Source organism: Corvus brachyrhynchos, unplaced genomic scaffold (genome assembly GCF_000691975.1).
Source record: "Corvus brachyrhynchos isolate BGI_N302 unplaced genomic scaffold, ASM69197v1 scaffold5, whole genome shotgun sequence".
NCBI classification, from domain to species: domain Eukaryota; kingdom Metazoa; phylum Chordata; class Aves; order Passeriformes; family Corvidae; genus Corvus; species Corvus brachyrhynchos.
Genome location: NW_008238321.1, coordinates 1,880,425 through 1,895,527, shown reverse-complemented (window position 1 = coordinate 1,895,527; position 15,103 = coordinate 1,880,425). Strand labels below are relative to the sequence as shown.

The 15,103-nt window shown below is 39.7% G+C and overlaps 1 protein-coding gene across 1 annotated transcript; it reads right to left on the bottom strand.

Annotated features, from left to right (window-relative positions):
• Positions 1-1,897: 1,897 nt before the first annotated feature.
• Positions 1,898-15,103, bottom strand: METTL22 (methyltransferase like 22). The gene is made up of 11 exons (XM_008633375.2): positions 15,081-15,103; positions 13,849-14,194; positions 11,157-11,507; positions 10,741-10,781; positions 10,511-10,655; positions 10,044-10,115; positions 9,895-9,948; positions 9,277-9,357; positions 8,182-8,284; positions 7,246-7,414; positions 1,898-5,558 (listed from the first exon to the last, which is right to left on the bottom strand). Exons 2-11 carry the CDS (start codon positions 14,069-14,071, stop codon positions 5,523-5,525), a joined length of 1,275 nt encoding a protein of 424 aa, XP_008631597.2. The 5' UTR covers positions 14,072-14,194; positions 15,081-15,103; the 3' UTR covers positions 1,898-5,522.

Sequence of the window (15,103 nt, the reverse complement as noted above, 5' to 3'; positions counted from 1 at the left end):
GGCCTCTGAGGGACCCTCCGGCCTGGGGCTGCCCGCCCTCCTCTCCGCCTTCCCCGCGTCCCGCAGCTCCCTGGGCCACCGCGCACCCTCGACAAGGGCAGCGGAGCCTGTTTCCTCCATCCATCGCGCATCCGCGAGAAGCGCAGCGGAGCCTCTTTCCTAACCGCGATTGGAATCCGTGCCTGCACTGTTACAGCTCCACGAAGACCCACTGTCCTTTCCTTATTGCCTCGTATTTACCTGCTGCCACTTGGGACATACTTAAATTTAGCAAAGGCAGCTACTGGGAAAGTGATTTGGTCTTCTAACTCTGATTAGAAATTAAAATTAAAACTAGTATAATGTCAAACTCCAAATTTAAAACTCAAATCTTCACCAACACCTAAGCCAGACTTAGCCAAAACACGTTTTTGTTGTGGATGGTAGTGTATTGAAGCAGCTCAATCCCCTAACGAGCCCTTCTGCTCCGTTGCTGCTTGGTTCTGCTACAGCAGACACAATGCTGCCCTTGAAACTCCAACCCAATAATAATTATTATGTATCTCATCCCCAACAGAACCCACGGCAAGCATGTTGAACCCCACCAGGACTCTCATCTTACAGAATTCCATGTCTCATTCACAGTCTTGGTTTTCTTCAAAACCTAAGGCCTGTCTACAGAAGGCCAACAAGTGCTTCTGAAACGAACACCTCCCTCCCCTCTCCCGTGAGCAGCACACAGGCACCCTCTCCCTGTCCAGGTGACTTCAGAGAACTCCTGCACTGCGATCCATAAGGGATGCACACTTAGTCACAAGAGAGGGGAGCTGTCAGACCCTGCTCAGTCCCCAGTTACCTCCATTGAAGGCTCCAGGGAGTATCCTGGAGCAGATATTGTGGCAGAGTAGCTGAAGGCCACTGGACAGGAGAGCTGGAGAGGACAAAAGCAAGGCATGAATGCTGTGGGCTTGGAGTGGCCAGAGCTGTTCTTTTGAGCTGCAACACCATCAATTTGCAGATGGTGTTATGGGATCCTTCTGTCCCTGCACATACCACTTGAGACTAGGCCATCTACGCCTCCTCATTTCCACTTACCGTGCCCAGAACCCTTATGTCTGTCCGTTTATTACAGTAAGAAAGGTTTAATGGTCCAAAATCGCAAGAGAGGCAGCAGTTTAGCCATTCAGATGGCAGTAAGCCATTTGTATCATAAAGGATAAGGAAGCACTAGAACAGATTACTGGGAGAAATACAGGATCTCTATGATGAGAGCCTTTGATAAGAAGCAAGACAGTCATCAAGATTCTCAGATGAATATAATTCTACTTTGAGAGGAATACAGAGCAGATAATTTCTTGGAGCCCCTTCTGATCATTCTACAATGTAAACCTGCTACTGACATCCCATTGAACAAGAACTGAGCAGGGCTGTTACAGAGCAGCAAACTTTACTTTTTTCATGCTATCTTCTGTTCAGCTCCCTGTCAGCTTTCTTGCCTGATTTATTACATGTATTTTTACTCAACTTTGAGGCAGGAGTTTTGTTTACGTTATGTCTCTAACTATTATTAACATCTTACATATCACTATCGAGTGATACAACGATAGTATTGTAGTATTGATAGTACTGATGAGTATTCCCTTTGAATATTTGCTCAAAAAGCTTAGAGAATACACTCACCCTGCTAGCAGGCTAGGGATGTTCCTTTGCATCTCCTCTTGCTCACACCAGTGGGGCTGGCCTGGGCAATGTGTAAACAAACACACACATATATACATGTAGATATTTTGTTACTGCCTTTAGGTGCTGGTATTGTTAAAGAAATTCCATGTGCCATCTGCTGGGAGAAACTTTCTCTGAGGCAATGTGCTGTACTGACACAGCTGACTGCACTGCTGGCAGCGTAAAGAGGCAGTTATTTCTCAAGAGGAACCTTTATTCTGTTAATGCACCAACTTCCAGCACAGATGCAAAGGACACACAAAAAAGGTCAGGATGAGTGGAACAACAGCAGGATGAAGTCTGTCAGAGAACACAAACCTCTGGAACTATGTCACAGCATGACAGCCTGGCAGCAAGAAGTAGCTCATTTTCAAATCCTCCTTCACTTGAACCTCCAAAGTGTTCAGGTTACAAACACCATGATCAGACTCAGGAGATGAACTGCATTTTAAAGACAAGTTGCTAAGCATTAAGTGAATAATTCTCAATTTACTTGCAGATTGAAAAATCTCTACAAGCTTATGAGACAGGCAGCTATCCTTGACATGTCAGAACAAGCAGACAGACAGGAATTCAGCACCCACTTTTCAGAAGCAGTCTTCGGTTTCCCCTACCCAATATTCAGCACCAGTAACTGTTTAAAATCAGCAGCAGCTCTTGGCTTTCACACTCCTGGCAGTCTGTGTCCAGGTAATGTGGTCTCAGGCACAGGACTGAGGTAAATCAGCTTTGCTAACACACCCTGCACTGCCACGTGTATTGAGAGCACAGTTACACATAACTCCAAAGTGGACCCAGATATCCACTGCCATCAAAAGAGCTGGTCTGCTCTCTCTTTATACCCCCAGCAACAGATCCCCACTGATGGCCCCGACTGGATCACAGCAGTCAGCTGAATTAGGTCTCATTGAACCAATGAAAAAGTACACTTGCAATTGGGGTTCCTTGGAATCAAAAACATCAGAATTCAGATTGCAAAATTGCTATCACCAACACTATGGAAGGGGGAAATATACAACTGGAACATAAAATAAGCTCAGTAAGTAGAAATCTCAGACACACAAAATTATTTCTCCAAGTTTTAAGATGTTGTTTATCAGAATGAAAAAACAAAGCAAACAAAACAAAACCCAGAAATGCATCTGCCAGGGGCAAAGCCCTTAATTCCCTGGTGAAAACAGAAAAGGAGTGGAACTACTGGTAGATGTGGAAGTCCACAAATGGTGGAGTTAAAGAACAGACAATCTCACAATAGTTATCTGCTATAAAACCTTGAGATCCAATTTAAGTCCTCATCTTCTAAGGAATGAGAAGTCCCTACCACACACACAAAGTATGTCCATTTTTTCCTAGAATGTTACCTGAAAACCCCAAACTGCTGGAGGCAGCCTCCTGAAGCTACTGTCAGAAAGCAGCCAATTAAACACCACCTTCTTTTCAGGATTATTTCCACTGTACCTTCATCTGCAAGTCTAGGTGAGAAGTACAGAACCACGCATGCAACCTAAGCTGCTACTCCAAAATACAATACTGTTAAACTAGAAAGGAACAGGGTGTTGAACAAACTGTAAAATGTTTTGACTCAAAGTGTTGTACAGCAGATGGAGCTACAAGGATGGCCTACAAATAGCCACCTACACTTGAGAACACCCAGCAATGATAAATACACAGAATCTACCCCATTGAGGGAATGTCTTCAACATTTTTCTACTGCAAAAGGACACACAGATGTTCACAACAAAGCGACTCTCAAAGTTTCACATCAACAGAGATTTAAAAGAAATTAATGCAATTAGTTTGTAATGCTTATTGAGATGTTGCATAAAAGTTCAAGTTCTTCTCCTGATCAGTATCTATAATTGTGTCATTTTTGCTTCTCTTCAGAGAGATAAAAGCGGGACGGGCATGGGGACTGAGAAAAGGCATTTGTTTTTTCACCATATGGCAGTGACAAAAGTGACAATCAGTTTGCTTCAAGCCAGATTCCTCCTGGAAGATCATGAGTCTATCCATTACCAAGAATATTTGGACACTCTTCCCTTTCATCAGAACTAAGTGCACTGCAAGGGCTCCACAGGTTCCCCTTCACCTCCTCTGTGTTCCTCTCTCCAGAAAATGATCCATCTGGATGACCACTGGATTTGCCAACCAGATCCAGAAATGCTCCCAACTGCCTGATGACTTTATTTAGCAAAAGAGAAAGTCAGTTTTCCAAATGAAAACTTTCCAACTTAATCTCCACAGCCAAGTAGAAATATTCATAAGTTTTAAATTAAGTGCCTACTTTCTCTTCCTTCACATAAATGAAGGACTTGCAGGTGAGTTTCTGTTGATAATTCCAAAGACTTTGAGAAATCCCATGTGAGAAAAAAATCTTAACTGCACACACTATTTCACATCAGTTCAAACTGATTTCTTGCTACAGCCTTCAAAAAATCACTGAAATAAGCATTCAAAAATAGCTGAATGTACCAAAGTTAATAACATTACATAACAAACAAACGGACACTAGTTTGGGAATCTTTGGATTAAAATTGAGTTTTTTATCTTTGAAGTTCAAATGAGGGTTCTGAGAGAGAAGTTTTGTATTAATCTAGGCAGACAGGTGCTAACATAATGTAATTTTTACTTTGTCTGTACTCACAGGGAATGGCCATCATCATATAATAACCTTTCATCCCATTACAGAACACAGGAAATAGGTCTTCACACACATAAGCAGGTCATGAAATAACTGACCTACACCAAATGTAAAACGGGCTTTCAAGAAATCAGTCAGATGCTTCTAATGAATGTCTGCACACTCCCACGAGTCCCAGGCTGGAACAGCTTCATCACTGACACTCTCCTAGTGCTGAGGAATCCAGTGGGCACAAGGATTCTCATGGCAGTGTACATATGGCAAAGTGATATAAACACAACAGTGCACATAACATTTAGAGAAGTACAAGCTTGTACTTAATGGTTTCATTAATAACACAGGAGAGATTTAATAAATATGTTTTACTTTAATCCAAAAGTAAGTTATTGGAGGCCCCCTTTTGTGTGGACAAGACATTCTCCCCACCCTCCCATGTATATGCTGAGGGTAGAATTCCAAATATTTCAAGAGCTGGAACATCTCACTTCATGTGGTACCTTCTCACCCTCAACCTGCCTAGGACAGAATAGCTTAAAATTCCTGCAGGGCAATATAGGGTTGACCTCCTATACTCCAAAACCTCTGTGGAGTATTTTTAGAGGCTCAAACAAAATGCATCTTGTCTCCTTTCAGTTCAGACAGTGGCCCTATACTAGAGTGACCCAGACAGGACAAACTGAGAATTAAGGACCAAGTTTCATAAACAAATTGCTTAAGGAAAATTTCACTCATGACAAACAAGTCTTGTCCAGAAGCTGTTTCACAAGTGTCCATAAATACAAATAATGTGAAACAGGGATGAGACTGAGAAATGTCCATGTTCTGTAAACTAAAAAGGGAAATGCACATCTGCAAATCAGCCACATGGAAAAGGTTACATACTTCTTTGCCAGGCTCTAAAAATGAAGTCAGCAATCCCAAAGAGCAAGTCACCATGTCACTGCCACTGTCTGGCATCCAGCAGGTACTCGGAAACAACAAAGAAATCACGTCCAAGTGCACAAGTCCAAGAAACCAAGTGCCAAAACCAAAAAAAGTAAAGCAAAACTGCATTGCAATACTTTCTGAGAACACAATTCCACCAGAAGATGCTTTTCTTGGGATGAAAATCCTTATCTTAACAGAACATCAAAACAGCCCTTCTCCTAAGGTAAAGATCTTCTATTTTCTCATGGGCCTGTCACGTTAGGTGTTCGGCCATGATCTTCCACAATTCCTGTAGGAGCAGAAAGAATACATACAGGTATTTTCTCACATCAGTAGGCTGCAATTATGAAAAAGTTCAAATGCTCACTGTAAGACAAATTTTAAGACATACCCTATACCTCCACCTACAGATGGTATCCATCCATGGATGGATACCAAATCCATCTATGTAGTCTCCTGGAACAACTACCAAATTATCTTTGAAACAGAGCAATATAGCTGATTGCTTCATTCTTGTAGCATGATTTTTAAGAAAATGCACAGTTAGTACAAAAGAATTTGTTTCAAAATAGTTTGAAATTAGCTCAGTTGGTCAGAGAATGGTGCTAATAATGCCAAGGTTGCTGGTTCAATCCCTGTGTGGGGCCATTCACTTAGGAGTTGGATTCAATGATCCTTGTGGGTCCCTTCCAACTCAGAGTATTCTGTGATTGCACTGATCTGCATGATCTTCTGCACTATTTTGTCTGATAATCCTGCTCGTTTTCTTAGCCTGTGTTGACAAATGGTTTCAATAATGCTGGTAAAAAAACAGCTGAAGAGATAATTTACTGAGGAATCAGAGTCTCACAAACACATGGCCTATATAAACACCTCCCTTCTCAACCTTATAAACAACAAGGATGAAAAATCCTTAATCAATTAGTTTCTTTAGAATATATTAATACACACTTTGTCTGCTCCAAAAAGGATAATTACGCAGACTATCACGTACTCTTCACCATGATATCTTCCAGTTGTGGCAATAGACTTAATGATAAATAAAAACACAGGCATTTTAAAAATGCATTTCAAGAAAAGATTAAAAAGATTTCAAGGATCAGCAGCCTTCCTCAAGGCAGCCAGGGAATGAGTTTACACATGTAGGTATAATCCAGGTTACTTCTGTGTACTTGTAAAACTTTTAAACACGTTTTACACGTTTTATGCCTGGAGGTATCAACATTAAGTAAAATAAATCAATCTGATGAAGTAACTGTGGCCCCTGCAATCTCACTATGCATACACACAGCAATAGTTGACTACAGCAACATAGTTTCTTGGTACCAGATTTGCAATCCTGTACAAGATTTGAAAGTTGTCTAAAAATATCAGTTAGATTGGATTGTTCTAGACGTCAGCAAGCTGTTAGCTACCCTGTATAATATTCCTAAGGGCAGATAATCTGGAAAAAAGGGAGAAAGAGAACCTTAAGTGCTCGTGAGGTAATTAGATAACCAGAAATATTACATCTGGATGTTTCTCAATAACAGAAGTTTACAGCTAATTGACTTCTTCATAGACATTAAAACTTTATTTCCTGAACTCTGAACTGGGAAAGGAATTACTAAAACTGTGAAATGAATTTTTCCTACAAGAAAATAAATGAGAAGAGATATTGAACATTTTCCAGTTCAATCACAAAAATGGCATTTTACAAAGTAAATGTCTCTTACCCTTTGAGGAACTGAGTGAAATCTCAGCCACTCTGCTACTGGTGATAGAAAATCAACTCTGTCCTAGTCAAAACCAGGACATGTCAATCTAGTACAGATTATGTAAGCACAAAGAAGGATCACTTTAAATCAAAAAAGCTAAATGGAGATAAAAGATAATGTTTATTCTCCTCTTCTTACTTCATGCTACATAAACAGCTGATAACTAATGTGAGGTGATTAGCCTGACATATTACATTTATTTTCATGAATGCCACTTACCAACTGCTCAATTCGCTCATAAACAAGGAACTGGCAGAAATCAAGCTTAATGGGCTCCACTGTATATTTCATTTTTCCATCTTGAAGGTTCTCCAAATCATTTAGAGTATTTCTAAAGTGACTGTAGGCCTCACATGTAACGTCCATATGTCTTAAAGTGAAGTTCAGCCTGGCAAAAGAGTATTTCATTTAGAACATCTCTCCTATGCTGGCTTCTTAAATAGGTGTGTAACTTCCCTCAGCTAATGAAAAAATGGGTCTTCTCAGCATAATTAACTCCCAACAGCCAAAAAAATGTACACCCCCCCCCCCTCCTGAAAAGCAGAAAAGATGTTATGTCAGCATCAATACACAGTAACTCTTGAGTGAATCTTTCCATTGATTTTAAGGCACTTTGCCACAACAGAATTACTGGCTTAGCTTCCTGGACAAACACCTGGCAACAAACCACAGGAGGAGTTACAGCTTACCTATCTCCAGAGATTTAAGCAAAGCCTATTTGTGTATCAGCTTATGAATGTACTCTAACACACAATTACTTAAAAACATTCAATGATTCCTTGAAAGCAAACAAGAGAAACTGTTCTAGAGTTTCTCAAGCTGGGAAATATGAATCCTAATTCTAAACCACTTCATTTCACTCTGTGACCTCAAAAATATATAGCAAATGTTGTCAGGCATTATGGAATACATCAATCTGGCTACCTATTTATCCTTTATCTCAGGTGAGGGAAAGGTAGGACAACAAAAGGCAAACTCTTGTGAAACTCAAATTCTGAACTGATAAAAATTAGGCATGTAGGAAAAAAAAATACTTGTCCTGAGCATATACTGCAGCCTGTGGTCAACCGATAAAATGAAAATTTGAAGCCAACCTTTAATCAAAACACACAAAGTTTTTAGTGCTTTTTATTTTAAGTTCTTGGTAATACTTACCTCTTTTCTAGTGCTAAGTAAACTGTGCAAGAATTTTTCAAGTTGTGTGTGAGTCTATACAGAGTTCTGAACAAGGCATCTGTCAGGTCATCATCATAGAACACTACAAGAAACAAGACCAGGAGCATATGTATAATTAAGGGTGTACTTTACTTAAGTCTCCATTATGAAACAACAACACACCTTAGTTTGATTAATCAAACAAGTCACTATCTTATCTAAGTGCAAAGTATGTTTTTAATGGCAACAACTGACCCTGCAAGAGTATCCACCTCTGCTATTTATGTCAGGCTTACTTTAAGCTTTCTCTCATCAGAATGGGAATCAATTGTCAGAATTTACAAGCTTTAACAAGAATTCTCTCAGTCTGGAAATAATCTGACTATAAAGCTGAAAAACCCCCATGATATCAGAGAGTATAGAGCCTTTTTTCTTATAAAAACCCCAACCAGGCCATAATTAATTTACCCTTATAACCAGATGTCCTTTGAAAGCAGTCTTGCAACTCCTTTCAATATCTTAACTAAAATCAATTCTCCTTTAGCAAGAAATCTGTACATCTATATATAGATCTACAGATCAAAAGAACAATGGTTTTCCTATACAGATAAGCTAGCCTGTCATTTTAAAATCCTTCACTTAAGCAAGAAAAAAAGCAGAAAAGTGATATCCAAAGACTCCATGGGAAAGTGCAGCATCTGAAATTGCTATTCACATTATAGAAAATCTCAAACCTATTTATTATTATTTGCACAGAAGTTACATAATACAAGACAATGATAGGACAACACAACTCTCCTGATTCATCAGTTACTTGTGATTGTGTCCAGCAATTTATTTAGCCACAAAGAATTAACACACCAAAGAAAAGGAAGAGCTAGTAGCTTGCAACATCTGTTCTCCCATTGCTAATTCAGAATGTAAATACAAGTGTTTAGAAAAGAAAAATACAGACAGGAACACTTAAGGCAGAGCTTTGGCAAATTAGGTAAGGATCTGACCTATTAGATTTTAAAAACAAATTAGGTTTGTTTAAATTATTACTCATAATGCTTGAGTGTTTGATTTAAAAGCATACTGTTTATCTTTTCCTACCATCAGCTGCCATTATCACAGAACAGTGATCAAGCAAATCAGCAATCTCTTCTTCAGACCAGCTATAAGGAGCTTCACGATCTGTAAGAAAAAATATGGCTTTGGTGTACATGATTAAATGTCTCAAATTACTGGAGAAAAGGAACTTCTTAGCTCCTGTGGGCATCTGCTGCTCCATAAACAGAGCACGCCACTAAAGGGAAATCAAAACCTTGCTCTGTTCATTCTCTGAAGTTCCCTCAGTCCCCTGCTTTCTCTGTTATGTCCAACCCTCCCAAGGCTGACTGACAAGCAAAAGTTTTCCTTCACTTCAGAATTCACAACCCTGTAGCAAGATCACAGCTTTAAATACATTAAAGCAAGTACTCCTTTAAACAAAACCCCAGATATATCTTTATATAAGTTTTGATTATTCTTCGTATCTTATCATGCTTTTAAAAAATTATTCTTCATTAAAAGAATCTTTATTTGCAAGTCTAATAAACATAAAACCTTTTCAACTGGCAGTATCAAATATTATCATTAACCAGGATTTTTTTTTGAGGCTCAAGAGAGGCTTTTGAATATGTAAAACCAAACACCAAGCCCAATCTAAAAGGAACCATTATAAGCACCTACCAGTGCAGAATTCATCTTTCAGCCAATCCAGTTCTTTCACTTTAACTTCCCCTCCTGTGGGTGAAGAAGAATCACATCAGTCCCAAATGGCCTTTCAGACAGCACCTGAGCTAAAGTAAAGAGTCAAAGTCTGACCATACAGCACTTACCCCCTGACTCCATCAGGTGTTTGTTTAATGCAACATTTTGCTCACACATGGCCAGAAGATCTTCACCAACATCTGGAAAAGAAGTGATAATGATATCAAAAACAAGAACATTTTGTATGGGCCATGTATGCCTCTCAGACTATACTTGAAGTTTCTCTCAAGCCCATGAGATTAAGGAAAATTCAGAGCAACTCTGTCCACTGATGACTGCTTCCCTAGATTCCTTCTTCCTTTTGTCTTTCAGTTCCAAGCTCTGAGCAATCCTTGAAGAAAGAAAGAAGTTAGATCTCTACACTACCTATTTTAATCTGGACACCCTATCTTGAGTTCACAGCAACATCTCTTGCTTTTAAACTCTTGTGCTTTCTCAGCCCCTTGAGAAAGTTCCTGTTATTTTTCAGTAAATAACACAACTTGATAAACATTAATAAAAAATGATTAGCTGTAACTGAAAATAACTGCCTTACCCGTGCAATAAACTCTCTTGGCAACTGTTCCCATGATAATGCTGGAAATCCCAGTGCCACCTCCAAGCTCCAGCACAGAGCAACACCTGAATGTGTCCCTTTTAAAGAAAATGTAATCAGCCAGAAGGAAGGCAGCACGCCAGACCTGGGGACAAGGGAAGCAGTTAAAACTCAGGCAGTTCCGAAGCACATTCCATGCAAATCAAGATGCTACAAGGCAGAACACGTACTTGTTTACCAACGTCTTCTAAGGGGGTTGCCATAGTGTGTTCTGTGGAAATGAGAGCAGAGCAGAAATAATTATCTCAAAATTGTTCAAATCAAGTTCCACAGGGGTAAGTTTGAAACTAAGGTTATGCTTCCCTTTCAAATATAGAACTAAACACTCTTCATTCTATAGAATAATGCTAGATAATGCCAAACACCCAGTCTAATTAAGGAGCCCTGAGTTTCCCATGGTATACGACTGCCCAAATCACTTCCAGAGAAAAAATGTACATTTTTATTTGCAATCTCACAGTATTACGTTCATTATTTTCTTTCACTTAACAAACTGCTGTTCCATTTCTAAAGAAAGCCTGTTTTTCTTTTGTTTTACAGAAACATATTTGCCCCATTTCTCCTTGATGGAAAGCTTATTATTTACCTATTTTAACAAAATCACTGCAAGTGCACTCCGGCTCTTCATCTTCAAAAGCATCTTCTTTCCCTTTCATCAGAATTACAGGGCACACTATATCCCTCAAAAGATCCTCTGCTTCCAAACCAGAGGCACTTTGAGGCCTTCTGACCACTTCCAAGTCTCCATCATCATCTAGCAGAGCTTCTACTCCTTCACTATTTAATTCTTCTTCTTTTTTTATGTTACTCTTGTCCTTGTCACACAGTTCATCTCCTTTTCTGCACTGGTGTTCTCTTCCTGCAGTAATTTCTCTCATGTGTTTCCCAGATGCCAAATCTTCTGTGCTCCAAAGGAGTTTGAAATATGACAGGAATACTGTAAGAACACAGTGTGGGGGGAAAGGTTAAACACCAGATGAGGCAGAATCTATGCACAACTTCCACAAGCATGAGATTTTGGTATGCATTACATGTATTAAAAATCTATAGAATAAAAAATTATATAAGTAACTTGAAATATAGTTTTATTTGCTATGAAGAAATACTTCTGTTTTTAAGTTCTGTCAGTAGAAATAAATGAAGCACTTTCACAGTCCACTGACTGACTCAGCATCTGCAGTCACGACGTGCACATTCATCTGATTTAGTAACATTTATTTTAACTATGGGCAGAGGGTTTCTTACATCCTCCAAAACTTGCTCTGTTCACACAAGTTCAAACCAAGTTGAAAGCAGAATTAATAGAAGTTCGAATTAGTTTCTTTTGGTTAAGATTCCTATCTTGCAAGAAACAAGCATGTCCTAGTAAAATGCAAGTTGCAATTTTGTTTACTGCTTTGAAAGTCTTTAGGAATTCAATCAACTTCAAGCCTTGAAATAGGCTCAGTATATGAGAGCAGAAATAAGTGCACAGGAGGCATTTGCCAAAGCTGAGACTTTTGTAATTTTTTTTAAGTGTTCAAACTGATTATTCAAAGAGATTAAATGACTTAAGCTATTCTCAATGACCAATTAATTAAAAATCTTTTGCAACACTCAGTGACATCAGCATCTATTAAAATGTTAAGTTATTGAAACATGGACCTTGCAATTTTAATCATAGGAATCTGTACTGCCTGAATACCATGCATGAGGAAGAATGAACATTCCATACTCCTTCCATCTATCTTCATTCCCAACAAAAGGGAAGAGATAAAGTGCTTGCCACCACTGCTTTCAACAATTTCACAATTTATGGAGTTCTGTTCCAGTTTCTTTGGTAGGCAAGACATTCCAAGGTGGTCTACTGAAATCTGACTGAGGGTCCTCTCTAGGGAGACCATTTTTAGATAGATCTAATAAAATCTTCAGTGCCTGTCCTAGAATGAGAAATATTTAAAGTCTCCGCTGTTTGCATGATGGCCAGATGAAACTAATTTGAATAGAGGATGCCATCAGTGAATGAATTGCTTTTGTTCTCCAAGTCCATTCTGATCCTCTACATTTCTACAGCATTCAAAAGGTGGAAAGTCAAACTGACTCACTGGAGAAGAGACTAAATCCCCATAAACTTCCCTAAAACACAGCAAAATGGCAGTGGTAGATTATTATGGCATTAAAGGCTGTCATACTACAATCCAATTCTTGTCTCAATAACCAGAGGAATTTCCCAGACAGAGCTCATTCACAGTAGGTAGAACACACCGTCACTTCCTTCTGTTGAAAGGTTCTTTGCACCAAGCAAAATCACAGCAAACACATGTCAAACAGCATGAAAACCCGCCACGGCACTAATTACCTGGGTTTTGACCTGAACAGGGTCAAAATTATTATTCATTTCTTTGTCAGGCCTACTTTTATAATTTTTCACATTGTCATACACCAGAACAGTTGCAGACGTTACTCTTTTTATGACACAACTGGGTTTGAAAAAACAATTAACTCTTCTGTCACAGCAGGACTTTTGTACAGAACATTTTGCCAGCAGCTCCAAGGGCAGTTCCCTTGACAACTTTATCGCAACCTACAGGCTGGCAATCAGCCAGGGGCATTTGCCAACTCATTACCTCTACAGCCTTGACTCTTCAAATTCTGTGTCAGTTAAAGCCATTGCTATTTTGAGTTTTCTTGTTGACTTTTTTTTTAAGCACCACTCCCCCCCCCAAAAAAAAAACCCCAACAACCTCACCAACAAAAAAAAAAAATCAAAACCAAAAAAACACCACAAAGCCCAAAGAAAGCTGTTAGGCTCCTCTGGAATTGATGGCAAACCATCACATAAACATTTAATTAAACGTCATAAATTAATTACTGATAGTTTTTATTTTAAACTTAAGTTACACTATTTAAAACCCCTGGATTCTCACCTTTTGTTTGTGTTCAAGGAACATCACCTTTTTTTTAACTCATGATTCCCAAAGTGCTATATTGACACTATAGCTCAATGGACAAATACATAAAATTAAACCTGTAAGTGAGTAAATTTGGTTACTTTTTCCCAGAAAGTAACTTAAAGTTAAATTTTTAAGACAGGCTGCCCACAAGTTTTCATTTCTGGAGTGAATTTCATGAGGAGAACACAGCTAGCCCTCTTTCTAAAGATTGAGTAGGAGGTGATTCTGCTTATAACTGGAATAAAATACGTAACTATTAATATCAACGCCTTAGAGGAGAATTCAGCCATTACAAAGATGTGAGTACAGTTAAAATACAGCTTGGTCAGTGTAAGCATCCATTACCTGGCTGTCCAACTGCATTCAGTCGTACCATGAGGTGTCTTTTGCTTGGGCAGTGCAAGTGAACATCAGACAGCACAGTGTCACTTCTAAACGTGGGGTTATCCATCTCCTTCTCTGCTAAATCTACCATGGTGTGCTGGTGAGAGAAACATCTGCAGTGCTCAAACAGTCCCTTATGCAGTGCTGCCACGAAGGGATTCCATTCTCTTCCATTTGCAGGCATCCAGTAACAGTTTTGCTCAGCAAGGGAACCTCAGGACATCGTTTCTGAGAAGGTGTGGCAAGGTGTGATCATGGAAGCTCCACCACGCTCCAAGACAACAAGCTGCTTGTCAGGATATTCAACCTAAAACCAAAACCACACAGCTTTTAGTGGTACCCTGACACTGTCTGAACATTGCTCCAGCAGTATTTCAGAACATAAAAATCAGATGACACTGTTCAATAAAGTAGCAATGCTCCAATGCTCTCTTTTACAGAATCCTCAAATATATTACTGTTAGTAGTTCAGTGGCAGCCACTGCATATTTTAGGAAGAGCTACTAATTTGTTTGTGTTACAGACAACCTCCCCTGAAAAAATATCAAATGTTACCATGACTGCACAGAATTACAATGCTAAATCAAGGTCTTCAAAGGAAATAAGGCCATTTCCTGTGTCAGCATTAACATCTTGAATGATTATGCTAAATTTGCTATTATCTGCTTGTGCTTGGACAAGGTTCAGGCTGGAAGGGACCACAGTGGCTCATCTGGTCCCACCTCCCTGCTCAGGCAGAGTTACCCCAGAGCACAGCACACAGGATTGTGTCCAGACAGTTCTGGAATATCTCCAGTGAGGAACACTCCACAGCCTCTCTGGACAATCTGCCCCAGTGCTCGGTCACTCACAGTGAAGAAGCTCTTCCTCATGTTCAGGTGGAGCATCCTGGGCAGTTCCTGCTCACTGCCTCTGTCCCATTGCTGGGCCCCAGGGAGCAGAGCCTGGTCCATGCTCTGACACCTCCCTTTGATATTTATACACATTAAGAAGGTCCCCTCTCAGTCATCTCTTCTCAACCTCAGCCTCAACTTCCTCGTAAGAGAGATGCTCCAGACCCACGATCAACTTAGTATCCCTGCTGGACCATCATACACATTCACACTAAAAACACTCCACGCTTTAGAGGCAGCCTCTGTATCTGCACCTGCGCGGTTTTGTTAACTTCTGCCACACCTGCCCCAGCTCCAAACCTGCTCTTTCCCGGCGGGACTCG

What these genes read in the sequence shown, in the direction of transcription:
- METTL22 (XM_008633375.2), bottom strand. Translation starts at nt 14,071, where the DNA reads ATGCCTGCAAATGGAAGAGAATGGAATCCCTTCGTGGCAGCACTGCAT. An exon ending in CAAGAGAGTTTATTGCACGG is followed by an intron (nt 10,116 to 10,510) that starts GTAAGGCAGTTA and finishes CTTCTTTTCCAG; the next exon opens with ATGTTGGTGAAGATCTTCTG. An exon ending in GAAAGATGAATTCTGCACTG is followed by an intron (nt 9,358 to 9,894) that starts GTAGGTGCTTAT and finishes TTTTTCTTACAG; the next exon opens with ATCGTGAAGCTCCTTATAGC.